This window comes from Platichthys flesus, chromosome 14, assembly GCF_949316205.1.
Source record: "Platichthys flesus chromosome 14, fPlaFle2.1, whole genome shotgun sequence".
Taxonomy (NCBI): domain Eukaryota; kingdom Metazoa; phylum Chordata; class Actinopteri; order Pleuronectiformes; family Pleuronectidae; genus Platichthys; species Platichthys flesus.
In genome coordinates, this window is record NC_084958.1 from 23406067 (window position 1) to 23426546 (window position 20480).

Genomic DNA, 20480 nt, shown 5'->3' on the forward strand with positions numbered 1-20480 from the left:
GACTCCTGTTTGTCAAATAGACACAAACATGAGGGGAATGTTGTTGTCCTGTTTTCCTGGTGATTGTGTTTGCAGCGCTTTATGAGTAGATCAGGGCAAGGCCTCTGCCCCTAAAGGTCAAACATCACTTGCTGCAGATCTAAACAGAACTGACAAATGCAACACAACGTCATTAATCAATGAAGATATTTGTCAGTACACCCATTTATGAAAACTCAATCTTTTTTACAATACACGCAAACCACAGATTGTAAATGAAGGTGGATGAGTCGTCTCCACTTCCTCCCACCATCCAGACGTGGAGGTCAAATATCTCCGATGTGAACGCTTCCATCTTGTGCCTTTGGAGCCAGAGTCTGGGCAGTTGCAATCGGGGTCCCGCCCATACACATGATTGACCAATCACGAGCCAGTCACAGCTGTCAATCATGACTTTTCATCATTTTTTTAATGATCAAATAACTGATTAAAACCAAACTGATCAGAAACATGAACACTTGAGAAAAAGAGCCGTGTACAAAACTTAGTGTGAATAAACACTTTAATGTGTTTCTCTAGTGGTGGTTCATCAGTATCTTTGATATCATACATATAAGTGTTTAATATATGTATTATCATTGTAAAACTATTGACTCTTGTATTAACTGTATATTTTTAAAAGATCAATAAGACCCTGTGTGTGTGTGTGTGTGTGTGTGTGTGTGTATGTGTGTGTGTGTGAGACACTAATTGGACCGAATTTCACCGAGCAACAAAAGATTAAGCTAGAAAATTCCAGCTCTGGTTTGCACAGGCTCTGCTTTGTTGTCCCTTCGCCTCTGTTTGTTCTCTTCTAATGCTGTGTTAACAGTTATCTCTCTCCCTTTTCTCACCGCCCCCCCCTCCCCCCTCCTGTCTCTCTGAGTCTTTCTTTCCGTCTCTCTCACTTTCTCTCTTTTTTCTCGTGCGGCCCATGAAACCCAAACGAAGCCCAGTTACCCCAACGGCTCGGAGGCAGGCAAACCCCAGAGGCCCGGGCCCGCTTGTGAGGTGCTGGCCACATTCACTCACAAATCAATCTCTCTCTCTCTCTCTCTCTCTCTCTCTCTCTCTCACAGACACACACACACACACTACAGGAGCCTGCTGGACAGCCACAGTGAACCCCACAGCCTCAGTGGAGTGGATCCTCATCACTGTCTCCATCTATGGGAAACTCTCCATGTCCGTTGGTGCTCTTGCCTGTGAGCTCTTGGTCGGACCTCTTTTCTGATCTCGAGGCAGGAGAACGTTGGTGGCAGGATGATGATTGAGCCGCAAAGCACAGAGGATGGTGGTGGTGGTCGTGGATGTGGCCACACGGACCTACTGAGCCCGGAGGAGCTGGAGTGTAAGATCTGCTATTGGGCGTACAATCTCAGGAGTCGCAGGCCCAAGCTGCTCGAGTGCTGCCACCGCCTGTGCGCTAAGTGCCTCGCTAAGATCCTGGATCTGGGTGAGTCGCCCCCCAACGTGGTAGTGTGCCCGTTCTGCCGCTACATCACCAGACTTCCCGGGGAGGCCGTGAGCAGTTTGCCAGATGACTGCAACCTGGTGGCAGCACTGTCTCTCCACAGCAGGAATCAGAGGAACCTCCAGTTCCACCAGGAGTCGACCACGGAGCTGCTCCTCAGCCCAAGGCGCTTGAACTCGCTGATGGGCAGCAACGCACCAGTGATGTCCCCTTCCCCTTCCTCCTCCGCCACTACGTACTCCTCCATCCGGAGCTCCCCTAACTTTGTCGTCATCACCATACTGGAACCTCCGCCAGCCCCTGCCTCAAACCAGGATCTCCACCAGCAGCCACATGGATCACACACATCAAGCCGGAGCTACCGCTCGTCCAGTCTGGACTCCATGGCGTCCATCACGCAGAGGTGGACGGTGTGGAACTGTGCATCCCTCCTGTGCCAGACATCCGCCAGGGCACTGGTGTGGGTGCTGGGGCTGCTGTACTTCAGCTCGCTGCCCCTGGGGGTGTACCTGCTCATCATGCAGAGGACTTCGCTCGGCGTGCTGCTGCTGAGCCTGGTTCCTGCCAGCCTCGTCATGATCATGGTCTATGGATTCTGCCAGTGTATCTGCCATGAGTTCTGGGACTGCATGCCACCATAATGGGAGCAGATGAATGGGCCATGGCTGGCTTTGAATATGCTTCACAATAGATGTCAGGAATTCACTAATGGGGATGTTACTGTGTAACTGGCCATGTGAGCGTTGACTTCATTGGCAGGAAAATTATCCTTTTTTATGTGAGAAGAAAGCAACAGAATCATGTACATCACAGAGGAAGCTCACAGTTGTGGGCTTTTCATTATTATATATGTTAATTTGTGCATTTGTTTAACTTGACAGACTAATTACCCAGTGGAGCTCACAGATTTAGCAGATTCTGGAAGCACCTGCTAAATATTATGCACAATACTGCTGCAGTGAGAAACTGGCAGATTGTGTCAGTAATATCTGCCTCCGACTCCAGTGGATCTAATTTGTTATCTAACAGTGGTCCTCGTCCTTTTCAGATTGTGTCACGGCCATAATGCGTCAAATGTGAACTCAACTATTGCAGAGTCCTGAGAGTTCTTGAAATCAGCAGCAGGATGATCCTGCAAAAAATGCACCAAAAAGACAGAATCAGTTGAAAGAATTATGAATATAAATATGTATATGTACATTTGTGTGATCCTGAATTAAACTGGGTAAATACAAATATAAGTGTACTTTGTTCTAGGTGACTGTTCCTTGTTTAGGTGTCAGTCAACTTGTCCGTAATGTTCAGAGATGTAAGTGAATCCTGTGATTAATGAGGGAGCTTCCTGATGAGCCTGAAACCACCAGGGGGCGCTGTAATAGCTCTCCTCTGGCCTCCCACCTTCACTCAAAGACTTTATATCAGTTTCTTCATTCAAATCAGCTCAGGCTGTTGAGTCAGAGGGTGATAGAGAAGCTGCAGGAGTGTTTGGGAGAGGAATGGGAAAGTCAAATGAGACCAGGTCCAAAATCAGCTGTTGGCCCCGGAAGCATTAGTTCATGATTTGATTGGATGTGTAAGCTAAACTAATGTAATAGTGCTTTTTTAAAGGTTCAGGTGTGTAGGAGCTAGTGACATCTAGTGGTGAAGTGTCATGTTGCATCTGATGACCCCTCACCTCAACCCATGATTTAGCAGAGTAGAAATGTACATACTTAAGTAAAGAAGTATAAGTAACTCAAGTACTTCATTGGATGCTCTGTCTACCTTTTGGGTTTGGATCCTGGACTGAAGCGACATTGAGTTATTGTTTTCAGTGCTGCTTCAGCGTCTGGTCTGAGATCTGTTCCCGGCCCAGTCTGTCCTGTTCTACAACACACGTCCTGCTGATGATAAACACTCCAGGCCTTCGACCGTCTCTGTTTTCCAGGGGACTCTTCATCTGAATCTGAGCAAGTGCTTCCCAACAGCCCTTCAGATTCCTTTTCAGTGAAGCAGCTCCCACATGTCGGTGTGAGGGACGTTCAGAGGCCAAACTGAAAAGTGTCTGATCGGAGCTGCTGGAAGCAAGAACTACAGAAGGTGACCGTTTGAAGGCGTCTTTGTGTTTAGGTAGTAGCACGTAATGACACTGTGTGTTACGAAAGACAACCGGCAGCAGCATGGGTCATAAATCCAACCTTCTCAATGTTAGTGTGTGTGTGTGTGTGTGGGGGGGGGGGGGGTTCTGCCATTTCAGGTTGTTCTTATCACACCGAAGTTCAAGTGTTCATGTTTCCACAGTGAGTCCAAAACTTTCACAGAAGTTCAGAATTGAATGTGTTTGTGAGGAGGCGTCCCAGGACGGTCAGGGGGACCACGCCAAACAAGATGGCTGACCACACACTCACAGAAGGTCTTCAGGAGCGCCCCCTGCAGTCCAGAAGACATCAAACTGATACTGATGATGATGATGATGATGATGATGAATATAAAAATGATGATGAAGATGATGAATATAATAATGATGCGGATGAAGAAGATGAAGATACGGATGAAGATGAAGATGAAGAACAGGATGATACTGATGAAGATCATGAAAATGACATTGAAGAAGATACTGATGAAGATGAATATATAATAATGATGAAGAAGATGATGAAACTGATGAAGATCATGAAGATGATGATGATGATAATGAAGATGATGATACTGATGAAGATGATGATGATAATGAAGATGACGATACTGATGAAGATGATGATAATAATGAAGATGATACTGATGAAGATGATGATATTGATGAAGATGATAATGAAGATGTTGATGATGAAGATGAGTCCTCTGCTCACTCTGTGTGTTTACTTCACAGTCCCACAGGAAGTGAGTGGAGTCGCTGTCGTCCAATGAGATTCGCGGATCAAGCTCAGACAACAAACAAAAGAGCGAAGCTAGCGGAGCAGCTGCGTCCTAACGTCACTTCTCTCCCTGCGCACCGCGGCGACACGCGTCTCCTCCTCGCACCTCCTTCTCTCGCACCTCCTCCCCGGCTCCGGGGCCGCAGACCGTCTCCGCCCGGTGCCAGCTAGCGTCCGCCTGAGCCGTGTCGGCGATCGCTCTGCCCGTGCTGGCCAAGCTCATCGCGTTAGCCAGGTTAGCTACTCGGCTAACTAGCTCTGGCTGCCCCTCTACGACGAGCGAAGCCAGTTAGCTTAGCCTGCTAGCTAGCTTAGCTACACCCCCCCTCCTCCTCCTCCTTAACAAACTTGACAGTGACTGACACGAGTGGCTTCTTTCTACTGACACTCGTGTCGTCGCCATGTCTGGACAGTCGTCGGGCTGTGGCTTCCTCATGTCGGTTGTCGTCCACGGAGACGCGGCTCTGAACGAGCAGGAAAAGGAGCTCAACCAGCGACTCCGACGGCTCTACCCCGCCGTCAACGAGACCGAGACCCCGCTGCCTCGCTCCTGGAGCCCGAAGGACAAGTTCAGCTACATCGGTCTCTCCCAGAACAACCTACGGGTGCACTACAAAGGTTCGTCCCGGAGACCCGCGGCACTTTGTCCGACCCGAGGCTGCTGCTAACATTAGCTTAGCCTGGCCGCTAGCGGAACATAGGCAGCTGGCCGTTGTGGCTAAAAACAAAGTGGGCTATGCTAGCGGCTCGATCAACAACACGGCAGAGGACATCTTGCCAGCCCGACCAGCTGGCGAGGTGCATCCGGTCCCGCGAGCTCGCTAGCTTCCCTCTGCGTAACAAAAACACCCGTGACAGTGGCGTCCTCTGTAAAGCGAGCTGACATGAGTCAACACTATATAATCCTGTGAGCAGCTAGCCTCTGCTGGCTAATGTAGCATCACTGGGTGGTGTTAAATGACAGGAGAGCCCAGAGTCTCATATCAGGTTAGCCCGAGTTACCCAGACCAGTGGACCGGCTGTGGGGGAAGTGGTGGTGGATGACAGGCTGGTTACTGGTGGAGTCCGGGCTTTAGTGTCTGTTCTACTGGGACGTGCAGGGCTGACTAGTGGCTTCCAGCGGGTTTTGGCGCAGGCCTGTAAAAAAGCCTAATGTCAAATAAACCTCTGCTTCCTGGGTGTGTTCCTCTGCTCCGGCTCTCTACACACATTACACCTCGTTGCTGCTTGTGTGTATTTGTACAACACATTCACCTGGGTGTCTGAGAGCAGGTGTGCAGATGCTGAGAACTAAGATCCAACCAGGAGCATGAGGAGTGATGTGTTGAGCAGAAAATAGAAGTTGTAATTAAATATGCTTCATTATGTCAAATGTCCTGGCATGTTGGCATACTGATTTGAAATGAGGTGAACTCTTTCATCTTTGCTTATCCACAGTTATCAGTAATGTACTGCTTTGCTGGAGCAGAGTACGAGAGCTTTAATGATTATTTCATTGTCTAGCGTCTATTTTAGAGATTTGATCATTGGTTCGAATCCGTTTTACATGCAGAATACTGCTAGTTAATTAATTAAGACTGCATGTTGTTGCCCTGAAAAACCTTGGGTTTATAAGTAGTGGCGGCACAAGAAGACTTTACAATATATTATGTTGTGCTCTGGAAATTGTAATGAAGTCTAACCCTAAAATGTTACTATAATAGCACGTGTACACAAATCACAATTTGCATCACAGGGTTTAACAAGGTGCGATATCCTCTGTTCTTAATCCTCATCGAGAGGACGGACAAACTACCAAAAAATAGTTGCCACTGAATAATGGAGCAAACTTTCATGAAAATGTCATTAGAGTCTCAACAACTGCCCCAATGCAGCGTTCACGATATCAGTTTTAAAAAAGCAAAACAGAAATGTGCCTTATCTTATTCCTGCAGGTAATTGGGAATCTTCTGATTTCTCTGACTACAAGGATGTGCATCTTAACGTGCGCTATAAACAACTAGTTGACTAATCATGGTTTGACACAAGCAATTTTGGTTCTTAATTTTCACTTGCCTCTTATTGATTTGAGTATTTTAATTACAGGCCCCATGACTGATACTGTATTATCTGTATCTTCTGCAGTTTAATGTATTCATCTAGCAACCATTTTGTCAACAGATGTAAAATGGAGGTAAAACGTTTTAATCTCATCTCACATCCTGATCATTATTCAAACCTGCTCCTGGAAATCAGATGTCTGGTGAGCACATAAAATAAATTAAAACAAATTTAGGAAAAATATTGTGATAGAATTTTGTTAAACCAGCCTCTCAGTTGAGATTTAAATTTTTTTTAGCTGATTTGATTATTTTTTGTAATCAAAAAGAAAACTAGAGTGCAAACCTCTGCTAAGACCCTACAGCCCGGGTCAATCCAATCAAGCTGCACCAGATTTCACACACTCATAGATATCAGTTTCCCACACCTGCCAGATTTGATTCCTTTTATCTAAATCAATGAGTTATTCTGAATATGAATTATAACAAATTTTGAAAAGCGTTCTTTCTTACAATGTTAAAGAAAGTCGGAAAAAAATGATCAAGAACACGCCCCCTGATCCTCAACTCGGACAATCCAATCTGACCTGGTGTCATCGGTCTCTTTGGCTGCTGAGAAGTGTTAGCCTGTCTTCACTGTCAGCATTTCCATCCCTTCATAATAAGATAAAGATCCAGTATGCATTTGCATTAACCCCACCCCACTGCTCACACCTTTTTATGTTTTACCCTCAACTTCAGGTCATGGCAAAACTCCTAAAGATGCAGCGTCTGTACGCGCCACTCATCCCATCCCAGCCGCCTGCGGGGTCTACTACTTCGAGGTGAAGATCATCAGTAAAGGCCGAGATGGGTAAGGACCATAAACAAAAATCAATTCCATTTTCCCTTCAACATGTTCGTCCGGACAGTTTCTCCAACACTTTGGTCCAAAGTAAAATATCTCTTCAACTGTTAAATTGATTGCAATGGAATTGGGATGATCTCCAGTGTTATTTGTGTCCCACCACTGTTTCCTAATGAACACACTCGTTTTTATGCATTTTATAATAATATAAACATAGATTCGTATATACTCTTTTAAGTCTGTCATTCTAAAGCATTTGGGTCATCCCTTCTTGAGATGAACATTTACACTTTGCATCAGGATTTTGACTAAGTTAAATCTAAAGCCATTTATTGTAGTCATTATACATTTGGACCATATGCTGTAAATAAAGATGGATAACACATCTCCGATTCCTCCTGTTGTACAAAACTGAGGCTTAAATATACTTTGAAGTTTTGATCCATATACAATTTCACTAACATGGAGGAGGGTTTGAGACCTAACCTGCAGCCGGCCACCAGGGGGCGATTCAGATGCTTCGACTTGACTTTCAGAAGCTGTCTTTTCAATCAATGACTTTGAGGCGCTGATCAGATTGTTTTTGTAGCAGATCAAATATTAGCTACTCAACTATAACTGTTCATACTGAACTATTCAATGTGTTTGCTGCCATGTTGTGACGCTATCAGTCCTTTGGATTCTTTGCTGCGACTTAAAATTACTTAAATAAAAGAATAATTTGAATCTTCAAAGCGATAGAAGCCAAGTTGTATTCCCTCATCGAAAAGGCCTCGTCTGAAAGTTCAACAGCCACAAGTTCCCAGAAAATAATATTACATGCAAATTGTTATTAGCATGTTCACACTTATGTTTTGCATCTTTTCCATCTATGCCACTTGTTCTTTTTTGCATTAACTGAGTATTACAACCTCACGCACTGATTGTGTAGCTGTACAGTCCGATATGGGAGATGTTGAGGTCTTTGTGATGATTATCAGCAGGGCACACTCGGTGGCTGCTCACTGACTCCTCACCCTCCAGTCTTTCATATGAACTCTCACCTCTTTCCCTCAGGTACATGGGCATCGGCCTCTCAGCTCAGGGTGTGAACATGAACAGACTGCCCGGTAAGACAACGCTTTGTGTGCGTCCGTGTCGTGTCTGTGTTTGTAGCTGCTGCCTTTGGGTGTGGTGTGTTTGCATCACTGTCTGTGTCTGCTATTTTATAATACCAGCATTCTTATGCCTTTGTGTGGGTGTCATTTGTATCTGGGAACGAGGTATAAAGTTTTCTTAATCCTTCCATAGTTATAGCATGGATGTATTGTAGCATATTGAAGGACATCTGCAGAGGGTTGTGGTTAAACATTGAGCTAGTAAAGCATCTTATTTCAAGCTATTGTCACTGATTTATGTCTGATTATTCAGATCAGTTTGTGTGTGCACCGAAAATGATTTCTTCTGTTGTGGACAAAGGTTTTCCTGGTTGATGTGGTTTAATTTGGATGAGAGGAATACAAAAATGTCATTACTCCCACAACATATAGATATTTCAGGTGTAACCACATTTTCAGAAGTGTAGTGCAACCAATATGAAAACGCTTCTGCCACCACTTTACCATGGCACTTTTCCATTAAGAGGCCTCGGGACTACGTCAGCCCAGTGCTCTACTGGGTTATCAGGGCGAACAGGAGCCTGACACCCCTTCACCAGTCTGAGAACTGGACCCACCCTGAAGCTCCAGGCTCTCTATCCAAAGATAACAGGAGGCCCAGAGCAGACTGCACACAGATTGATGGCTAATGAAAATCCACTCATTGTGAGGGACTGATGCCAGGCTGCATAGTTGAGTGTTTTCTCCCACTGATGAATGTGGCAACATCAGGATTAATTCTGCAGCTCAGCAGAAACATGCTGCCATTGGTGTGTAACGTCAGAAGCTTCCCGAGGCCTCCAGGCTGCAGCAGAGGCTGTTTCTTCTTCTCCTCTCTTTGAAACAACGACCGGACAAAAGCTCTCAACACACCGACAGATAAATATTGGATTTCTCTCAAGTCAGGTCTAGAGAAACAAATGTTCTGCAGTCTGTAGGTGATGGATTCAACAGAAATGAAGATCAAACTAAGGAAATCTCCCAAATCTCAGTGTGGCTGTGCAGCACAGTGAGAGATAAACATTTACTGGTTCAGTTCCTAAAGAATGAAGCATGGAGCCCCTGCAGGTTTCTGTTTGATGGCTCATATTCAGGTGCTGTTGTGGTTACTGGTCATGAAGTGGTGAAGTTTTAAAAGGCAAAGCAACACAAACTATAGTTTTGTGGAGTTTGAAGGGAAACAATCCACTGATGTCGAGGACTTTCTCTTTCACACACAGAAAAAACGCAGCTCTAGATTGTCGCTTGTTCACAACAAGTGTAGATTTGGTAACGGCCACAAAGGCTTCAGAATGAAACGTTTGTAATTTTCATAGTCCTCATACTTTACTTTTGCATTCGCATCCCTCAGGTTGGGACAAGCACTCGTATGGCTACCACGGAGATGATGGACACTCCTTCTGCTCGTCCGGCACTGGTCAACCTTACGGACCCACGTTTACAACAGGCGACGTGATTGGCTGCTGCGTTAACCTCATCAACAACACGTGCTTCTACACAAAGAACGGCCACAGCCTAGGTAAGAGACCCGATATGATCGTGTATGGACCTGTTTACTAACCTATGGAAAGGTGTTAAGCAACAAGGTACACAATAAACAAATCTTGGAATGGGATGTTTACACTTAGTCCTTGTCCATATTGTCCATATTTCTTATGACTGAATTGTATCTAACTGATCTTATAAACCAACAACAAAGAAGATGCAGGATATTTCTGAAATTCTGAAAATTGTTATTTCATTAATTCGGTTTAGATCAACAGTTGCAACAGTTTTTGCACAGTCATGCAAAGTGAGAGAAAAACAAGGACCTTTTTGTGTTATGGAAAGATTGAATCAAAGGAGGAAGTGGATCTGGATTCATGTGTAAATAATGTATCCCAGCTGACTTTGCTTTTCTTCCTCAACAGGTATTGCCTTCACAGACCTACCAGTGAGTACCCACATGTTCTGTGTTGTGAAGTCAGTTTCCATAATTAATCAGGCCTGTAGGACATGGGGCTATTTATAGAAAATAAATGTTTCATGTGCTCCGGAATATCTACTGCCGTCAAAATATTTACACTATGCTAAATGGATTGGTGGCTGGAGTTAAACGTGTAAAAACATATTTACAAGGCTCTTATTAAAACACTGACTTGAAAAAGCTCAATTAAGTCATGAGTGAGATAATCCACAGGTTGTATAGTAATACCCCGAAAAACAAACATGAACGTGTGGAACTGGTGGAAATCATCAGTGGGCCCCCTCAATTTGACAAACCCACTGAATTATTACAACTCTATGGAGCTTCATAGCATCTCTCAGCTCATTGTTCTGGTTTCACTGGTTAAGTCTCACTGCTGCATTCATAGACATTCTGCACAGTAACATAACCGTCCCATTCTGTTCACCAAGCTGGTTACATATATCCTGTACCAAATCTTATGTATGATATTTATTCAAGAGAGATTCATCTCGTTAGGAACCTGAATCTTAAAGCTTTTGTTTCTGTGTCTGCCCGATGGTTTGCGTCACTTGTGCTGCGTTGTGTTGTTGTTGGTCATTGTCAGATTCTGAGTCTCGCTCTCGTGCTTCATTGTGTAAACAACTTCCAGACCAAATGGACATTAACTCCAGTGGGATGCATCTATGGATTGACCTCGTGAGAATGTGAGGGAGATACCTGTTTTTAAAGTTATTCCCCTCCCTTCTTGCTGAGGAACAAATGAGAGCAGGGCCGGCTGTTGAAAGGAGAAGAAAATAAGAGTCTTAACCACAACAATAATCCATTGAGCCCGGGCTTGACTGGGAGCCAGACACTCGTGTTCCTCCAGCGCTGTGCAGTGCGTCACCTCGGCTCAGCTGACCTTGTTGGACCGTGACAGAGGCAACTTTTAGACACATGGGTTCTAAAACTGGAAACACACTAACATGAGTGTATGCATGTTTTTGTGATCTGTATTTTAAGCAGTAATCCTGCAACAAGTCCACGGACTCGTTTCCCATTGCCAGTGGAAGAGTTTGACTTTCTGTCAAACTCTTGACAGAATTTGATGCATCCACCCTGGTGTCATGTTTCCATCTCTGCTGATTGGAGGTTGTAGAGACTGGGGGCTCCACAAAAACTTAGATTGGGAACTGAATGCCAAAGTGGAGCAGGCCAGTGTTTCAGAAATCGCAGCACGTGATAATATAATCACTGAGTCATTGGTTCTGATGAGCAAAGCTCTGCATTGATCATCTTGATAGGTCAAGTTAAGTTTTATGGGGTCAATCTAGACAAAAGATTAACTTCTGAGAATTTCATTTCTTTCCCCATCTCCACTTCCTTCCATCGACACAGCTCACGACTCTCTCTCTTTGTTGCAGCCAAACTTGTACCCGACCGTGGGCCTTCAGACTCCAGGGGAGGTGGTTGATGCAAACTTCGGCCAACACCCCTTTGTGTTCGACATCGAGGACTACATGCGAGAGTGGAGGACGAAGATCCAGGCCCAGATCGACCGCTTCCCCATCGGGGAGCGCGAGGGCGAGTGGCAGTCCATGATCCAGAAGTAAGAGGATCGGAAAAATTAACCTGTAAAAAATACACATTCCTCTAGAAATAACAGGGTTTATATGACGACACAAGCAGTTATATCACTATATGACTGATTTTAATTTAGTCTTAGTATTATTGAAATAGTTATATTAAAACAGACTTGGGGCTGCACTGCGGTACAAACTGGGCCCAAATGGATCGCTTCTCCACTAGAGAGCAGGAGCCCGGATCCAGAAGTGAAAACTGTGGGCCTGGGTTTCACTTCATGCTATGGTCTGATGGGATTAGGTCTCTGTTGCCATGATTACTTATTCTGAATGGATTTAATCTCCTTTTGATGGGGGAATGGGGTTTAGGCAGGAGTGAAGTGAAGTCACCCCATGGCCTGGAATTTAAAACAGGATGTGTCTAAGCTGTACACGTTACATCAACTATCAGCCTGTCTTTCACCAGGAGGCAGAGCGGATGCTATGGTTTGATGGTTTACATGAAATCACTGGAACTCATGGGATATGTCTGCGCTCTACCTTTTCCCCTGTGTCTAATCACTTGATGTGTTTTCCCACGTTTTGCCCTGTTAGGATGGTGGCTTCCTACCTGGTGCACCACAGCTATTGTGCCACAGCTGAAGCCTTTGCCAAATCCACCGACCAGGCCGTACACGAGGAGCTGGCCTCCATCAAAAATCGACAGAGTGAGTCATTCTGTGCTGGCATTTCTCTAGAGCTGCTTTAAGACCTGCAGGGGCTGGATGTGTGAACGCAAATATCCGAGTCAGAGCCTTCCGAATTTCTTCAGAGTTTCCAAAAGTTAACAGTCCCCGGAAGCGACAATGTGAGCTGTGCTGTGAACCAGAACATGTGATCTCCGGAGCAGAATTAATGTGTCACCTCCTGCTTCCTGCTCCACTCCTCACCTGAGACCTCCTGAGAATCTGCTGCTGCTCTGGAGGTCATGCCTGAAAAGGGCTTCAATGATGCTACTGCTAGGAATCAGGACTTTATCAGAATTTTAAATCTGACACTAGGAGCCACTACAACTTACAGGCAAGAGACGGGTGCATTGTTTTTTAGAAAAACATCCAAGTTTGCTCAACTAAGAAAAATCCAAACCTATAATGCAGATAGTTCTTGTACTAACTAAGGAATGTGACTTTTTATTACTGCAATAATTCCCGGACACCGGTTAAACTGCTGAAGCTCAACCTGCAGTGTTGTTGGACTGTTTTTGCAGTAATATTTTTGGAAGGCGACCATTATCTAACTTTGTATGCTTAAAAATCTGAATTAAACAAGCATAATTTAATTACAGGAATATTACTGTAACAAAACAAAGAATACAAAGAAATGTAAATGTAAAGAAACACGGTGTCAGTCATGTGTCCTGTAAACGTGTGTTCACTGTTGCTTGGCAGAAATCCAGAAGCTGGTGTTGTCCGGTAGAATGGGCGAAGCCATCGAGACCACCCAGCAGCTCTATCCCAACCTCCTGGAGAGGAACCCAGACCTGCTCTTCATGCTCAAGTACGACCAAGGCTGAGTTTGAATGTTTGTTTGAATGATTTAAAACTTATTGGATCATCTGAATGCAGCTGATCCTTAGTGTGGCGGGGGGGACTGCAGACTTTGGCTTTATTGAGACAGATACATGTGGTTTAAAAGGCTTTCTTTTCTTCCTGTCCCCCCCCCTGTCCCCAGGGTGAGACAGTTCATCGAGATGGTGAATGGGACGGACAGTGAGGTGAGGTGTCTGGGAGGTCGCAGCCCGAAGTCTCAGGACAGTTACCCCGGCTCCCCAAGACCCTTCAGCAGCCCGAGCCACAAAGCCAGCAGCTCCCAGCCGCACCTCACAGGTACAGTCCACATGATGATAGCTTCAGAGTTCACGTTAGTGTGTTTCCAAACAAAACGCACAAACCCCATCTGTACATCTGACGCTAGCGAGCTAACAGCTAACAACCCCTGGAAAGGCATTTGTAATATTTTCCTGGAAAAAGAAAGATGCAGCAGAAATACAGTTTGATTCCAGAGGTTTTGGACACAGCTTGAATATCACACTGAAACACAGATGTAAACAAAAAGAAAACACCATCTTTTTATTCTATTTTAAACATGTCTCTCATGACTCTTTCCTTTTTTTAAGGGTTTGACAGCAACTGCTGTAATGGCGTGACGTCTAGTAAGAGCCACAGCTCCTCACCTCACAGTCATAAGCCCTGCCCCCCGAGCACTGGCTCCACCCCTCCGGCGGCCGATGTCAGCCTCAACGGGAGCCGCAGTCAACCGCCCGTCACCAGGTCAGAGCCTCACTAAAAAACGACTATTTCATTAGGCTGCTTATGAAGCTGGATTGTTGCCTCTGTGTGGAGGTGTGGTCTCGGAGTAGAAGCATTAACTGTAGGAGTTATCATGATGACAGCCGGTACCGTCCAATGGGTGCAGGTCCCAGGTGTTGGTGAGCGTCCACTCAGGAGGAAGTCCTTTCTTTGAACCTTCACACATTCTCTCTCTTTATTTTCTACAGCAATGACATCGACATGGAGGTCGACCACTTCACCAACGGAGTGACAGAATCCTCCTCCAACGGTTTCCTCAACGGCAGCTCTAAACACACCGCGGAGCCGGACGACTGTGACGCAGACATGGGTGGGTAGGGTGTGTGAGTGTGTGAGTGTGTGTGTGTAGCATTAACATAAAGCCAACACACCCCTGGTACCCTTTCATTACATGTCTACCTTGGTTGATTTGGAGTTGTGCTTGTTTCTAAGGTTTTCTGTCTTCCTCTCCTCTGTCAGAAAAGTACTTTATCATTCGTTCTCTCAACTTGTCCTTCTTGCATGTCTCACTGTCTGTGGCTCTGCAGAAGTGGAATCTGCTCAGTCCAAGCGGCAGCTGTGCGGGGGGAGCCAGGCAGCCATCGAGAGAATGATCCATTTCGGCAGGGAGCTCCAGAGCATGAGCGAACACCTCCGCCGTGAGTGTGGCAAGAACTCCACTAACAAGAAGATGCTGAAGGTAACACACAAACCCTTTTGACCCACACTGCATAAACGCGTTGTTTGTCTTTTGAAAGCTCATGAACCTCTGCTCATATTCATCAGGCATTTATATTTAAGATTAAATACTTAAATTACTCACAGAAAATCTTGTAAAATTACTACAACATGCTTTTAGGTTGAAGAACAACGATGTTGGTATTGTAGTGGCACTATTATCAAGACACTTATCTGAGATTTAGAAGAAATATAGTTTAAATGGAATTTTCTGCATTTGCAGCTAAATTCTTTACGTGGGAACTCAGTGATGCACTGTTAAACATGAGCAGGAACATTTCATGCTACATATCCCATAATCCACAGTGTCATCTGTCAGACATGTCCTGCCTTACTGTAGACGCTGGAGGATACTTCCTGTTGCAGAGTGGTTAATGAGTGTGAAAGGCAGTGGGAGCTACTGGTGGAGCAGGAGCAGTCCTCTGTTGTGTGATCAGTATCTTTTCATTCTGTTTCCTACTGCAGGATGCGTTCAGCCTCCTCGCCTACTCCGACCCGTGGAACAGTCCAGTCGGCTACCAGCTGGACGCCATTCAGAGAGAGCCGGTCTGCTCCACCCTCAACAGTGCAATATTAGGTAGGTCAGCTTTTCAAGTTTGACGACACAGAGATGAGTGAAACACAGAGTAGCCTCAACAAGTCTGTTGAACATTTGATGTTTGTTAAATGCCCAACAAGCTCTGGGAGGTTGAAACGTTCTGATGCATCCTCACCTCTGGTCTCTGTCGTCTGTTGCTCTGACCTTTTTCTTCCTCTTCTCCCTCCTCATCTCTCCAGAGACTCACAACCTGCCCAAGCAGCCGCCTCTGGCCCAGGCCGTGGGTCAGGCAGCCCAGTGCCTCACCATCATGGCACGGACTGGCAGTGGCTCCTGCGCCTTCGCCGCAGTGGACGATTACTTGCATTAGCCTAGTGCATACGAGCGCACACACAAACACACAAACACACACGCTCTGAGGACCTGTCCAGAAAGGTCTCCCTCCACCTGTAGTCATATATTAGCTGAGGAGACGCTCCTCCGCACGATAACAAGTAGATGAACATCAACTACGTCACCGGCTTCTTGTTCTGCCTTTACCAGTCGCCATTGAGGACCAGTGGAAACTTCTGGGCAGATCCTCCCAACACACACACCACATTCAAACCACACACACACACTATATCTCTTTCCATCGTTAATATGAAATTACTCCTCCACCTTGGTTGGCCTTGCTAAGCCCCGCCTCCAGCCCTGCATCTACACAGGGACAAGAGAAGCCAACTTGAAAATATCCGACGAGCCAAACTCGTGCAGATGCCCTGCCCCCACCCACCAGGGGGCAGCAGACCGGGGCAGACAGACTCCCGGTCAAAAGTAAATGGAAAAAAACAAAAGAACAAATACAGAAAATCAGGCGAGTGACCGTCATGGCCGACCGCCCTCTAGCGTGGTCCCAGTAAGAAGGACTCACCAGGTCAGGACACACACACACACACACGCAAACAGACTCCACAGAGGCTCTCTGGGAGCTGGAGCTATAGCCCCCCCCCCCCAGGCTCTGTGACAGACAGCCCACCCCCTCCCTTCACCCCCTCACCTCCCTCCACCTCCCACTGACTTCAGGACACGGGTCAGACATTTATGTGGCGCATATGGACTCGGGGACTTGGAAGAAGCCAGAGAGAGAAACCGCCTCGACTCGTGTTCCCTGTTTTTAATCTTCTGTTGTTCTTTTGGGGGGGGGGGGGGCTGAGGAGGTGTAGTTACCTGGCTCTTGTGTTGTTTTGAGTTTTCCCAGGTTTACAAGGCACCGTGCAGACGATGATGAGTGTCATTATCATTATTATAATTATCATTATATTAATTATTGTTACTTGCATTCACAGTATATTTGTTGAGCGCCAGCAAGAGCAAACTCCCCCGACCTCTTACAATAAAGCCCCCGCTTCCACGATGACCAGTGACCAGCGTGTGTACATGCTAACGTTTATATACGACTCTAACAAAATGGAGTTCTATCTATAGAGTGAGATATTTAGTTATCAAATGAAAGGAACTTTTTCCAGTAAAGAACTTTGTGCTGACATCAGTGAGCCCTATGGCCTGCTGGTTTTCATGTTTCCCATTCTCCGGCCTCCAGGGTTCCTCTGCAGGTGGGAACATGTAACCTTTGACCTTCTCCAGGTCTGTCAAACGTTGGAAAGTAGACTTTCTCAGAAGAGTTTTAGATCTTTACCTTCAGCTGTGGTGGTGGTGCTTGCTGCGACGTGATCTCTCTTACTACAGCTTTGCTAAATGTGTCTGAAAGATTCCTCGAACAACTCTGGACAAAGTCTGGATCATTGGAAATGGAAACCTCGTGTAGGAACCCTGTGACCCTCTGACCCCTTGTTGCCTCCGGCTGCCCAGCAGGCGAGATTCAAACATTGTTCATCTTTATTTTCTTATCAGTGTCTACGCTAATTTTTAACCCACAAAGAACTCGGGAGCCACAATGTCCCTTTGTTCCTCCTCCTCTGTTTAGAAGGATGAGCTCCTGACTGGAGAAGCCCTGGTCCTGTTGTGTCACAGACTGAACGTTGATAAACCAGGTCTTTGGTTTGTCCTCAGTCCCTTCCAACCATAGACCGCCAATAAAGACGCTTCTCCACTTTCTCCCACCTGTCTGGAAATGAAGATAAAATACATCCAGGACATGAAGCCTGTGCAGGAGCGATGGTGGAGCTGATCCTCCCGTCTCCAGTTTCATTCACGTACAGAGGTTGATTCCGGGTTCTGCACAGGGACATTAAAAACAACACACAGACGGAGTTCAAGGAGAAATTAACAATTTGAAGGAGTGAAAAACATAATGCGATGGACGGTGCTGTGTTGAGAGCACGAGTCAGTTGGTCCCAGTGCATCATGAAATACTGAGTTTAAACCAAACTTATCAGAAACATGAAGGACGACCTGAAATGTCAGAAACACTTTCAAAAACATTTATTTAAATTCTTTTTTTTTTTTGTGTGAAAAACGCGTCCCACCAGTTGAAATTGGATTAAAACCGACAACCTTCTCTCTGTGACACAACAGCAGTAAACGCTCAGCCACCGTGCCGTGCTTGGTTGAAGCAGAAGTATGTTCAATCTATCCTGAGCCAAATTCACGTGTCTCCAACCGACCTTCACTTCCCCCCCCCCCCTTCAGTATCATCAACTGCACTGCGGCCAGCACGCTTTCAAAAGAAAGAACCAACCTCTTTAGGAAGTCGACTTCTCAGCTGGATGTTTGTGTTGCAGGGAAACTCGTTTTCTTTTTCTTCCCCGAGTCGCAAGCAGTCCCACCATCGTTTAGAAACTTTCTTAGACAAAGTGTCTGTTGTCTCTTTCTGAGTAAGGTCTGAAACCTATGCATGCCATAGTAAAGTGGTGGTAAGATCAAGTTAGATGTCTCTTTATTTTATTCTTTTTGTTTCTCCTTCTTTTAGCCAGTTCACAGTGAACACGGAAGATGTCAAGTTGTCCACTGCTGACTGTGCGTCCATTTGGAGAAAGAAATGTGCAATTTGTGTGAGGGTGAAAAGATTTATATTAAAAATGACAAATGATGACAGCACTTGTGTGGATGCTGCATGACTCCTGGAGCTGAAGTCCGTCTCGCCTCTGAAACCAGCAGAGCTCAGCTTTTATACTGGAGTCCAAACACAATCCTGCAAAGTATAGACACTTTTAGACAAGAGCTCTGTGTAGATGATGTAATATCTGGGCCTATTTAATAACCTTTCTCTAACTACAGAATATACAACTACGATGAACAAATAGCTTCAATATTCTTGTCACTTGTTTGTTCAAGGCAGCGTCTACAAGTTAACGTCCAACCAATACTAGATAGATTAATATTTTCTTTATGGCCATTATTCATATTTGGGTCCTACTCACTTCAGACATGATTATGTTTCATTGTAAGCTCCAGTGTGTAAGATTCAGGTGAACGGTTCTATTGGCAGAAACTGAATATGAAATAATTCAAGTGATGTTTTCACTTGTGTGTTTAATCTAAATTGTACAAATTGTTCTCTTAACCCTAGAAAGGGTCATTTATATTAAAATACTTTAAAATTATATCCTTTATATTTACATCAAACTAAACTTCCTGAGTTTCTGTGATAACAGAAGCTTCCACAGGTTCTATCTCATGTTTGGAAGGGGGGGGGGGGGGGGGGGCTGTTCAGCTGCAACATCACACTTCACCACCAGATGTCCCTGAATTCTATGAATTGAACCTTTTAATGTAGAACCATGAAGAACCTCTTCGTGTCCATGTTCCCTGCTGGACAAACTGAGGAAGTGCAGTCATGAGGTTATTGTACGGTGGCCCTGAGAGCTCAACGAACAGCACCTTAAGAAAACACATGCAAGTTGACAAAACACAAGCAAAGTAAGAAAACATCAATTCAACAACACAACACATTACACAAACGCCCTGCAAATAGACAAACGCGCTGCAAATAGACAAACGCGCTCCAAATAGAGGAGAAAACCCAACGGAAGTGTTTCCAGAGGACAGCTAAAAGTGATGGACACTGCTGCAACAAAAACGTCCAATACGTCATACAAATTTGGTTCCACACAGGGTTCGGCAACCCGCGGCTCTGGAACCGAACGCAGCTCTTCGGTCCCTCTGCAGTGGCTGTACAGTTCGGTGGTGTTCATATGTTTTGCAAACGCTGAACTTAACGAATCAGTTTTCATGTTATTAACGTGAACGTAAGGATGAACGTGAGTGAACGTCAAGTACATTTTTTAAATCATCGTATCAGGCCCTCATGAAATACCAGGAGTGGGCGTTCGCGAAACATATGCACAACACTGTACAGTACAGCCACTGCAGAGGGGCCGAAGAGCCGCGGGTTGCCGAACCCTGTGTGGAACCGAATTTGTATGACGTATTGGACGTTTTTGTGGCAGCAGTGTCCATCACTTTTAGCTGTCCTCTGGAAACACTTCCGTTGTGTTTTCTCCTCTACTTGCTGTGCGTTTGTCTATTTGCTGCGCGTTTCTCTATTTGCAGCGCGTTTGTCTATTTGCAGCATGTTTGTCTATTTGCTGCGTGTTTCTGTAATGTGTTGTGTTGTGTTGTGAAATTTATGACGATGTTTTCTTACTTTGCTTGTGTTTTCTTAAGTTGCTGTTCGTTGAGCTCTCAGGGCCACCGTATTATTGGGTTGTTTGGAGGAACATCACCTTCATGTGAACACGATATCTAAAAACTGCCTTGAAGGAATTTCTTCAGCTTTGGTACAAACAACTGTTTTGACTCAGAGATGAAACGATATGAATGTGGAGTCAGAAATCCAGCAGTGCACCTCTCGGCAGAGGCGTAAAACCACCGGACAGTAACTCTAATTTGCTACTAATCCGTCAATCGTCCATTTTCTCAAATAACTAAGCATGTAACGTATAATCTATTAAATCAGGAAAAGAAGAACATAGTTATCATTAAACATTCTAAAGGCTGCAGAAAGCTGGGTTTTCC

General features: G+C 45.3%; 2 protein-coding genes across 2 annotated transcripts; both read left to right on the top strand.

The window, feature by feature from the left end:
* Window positions 1–1106: 1106 nt before the first annotated feature.
* rnf182 (ring finger protein 182) lies at window positions 1107–2647 on the top strand. Its single transcript, XM_062404741.1, has one exon. It carries the CDS (start codon window positions 1282–1284, stop codon window positions 2131–2133), a length of 852 nt encoding a protein of 283 aa, XP_062260725.1. The 5' UTR covers window positions 1107–1281; the 3' UTR covers window positions 2134–2647.
* Window positions 2648–4383: 1736 nt separating this feature from the next.
* Window positions 4384–18557, top strand: ranbp9 (RAN binding protein 9). Its single transcript, XM_062404732.1, has 14 exons — window positions 4384–5004; window positions 7167–7278; window positions 8329–8381; window positions 9760–9927; window positions 10319–10341; window positions 11760–11944; window positions 12513–12625; window positions 13346–13454; window positions 13629–13783; window positions 14074–14227; window positions 14455–14576; window positions 14794–14945; window positions 15449–15560; window positions 15761–18557. The coding sequence occupies exons 1-14, from the start codon at window positions 4788–4790 to the stop codon at window positions 15889–15891; spliced, it is 1806 nt and encodes a 601-aa protein (XP_062260716.1). The 5' UTR covers window positions 4384–4787; the 3' UTR covers window positions 15892–18557.
* The last annotated feature ends 1923 nt before the right edge of the window (window positions 18558–20480 follow it).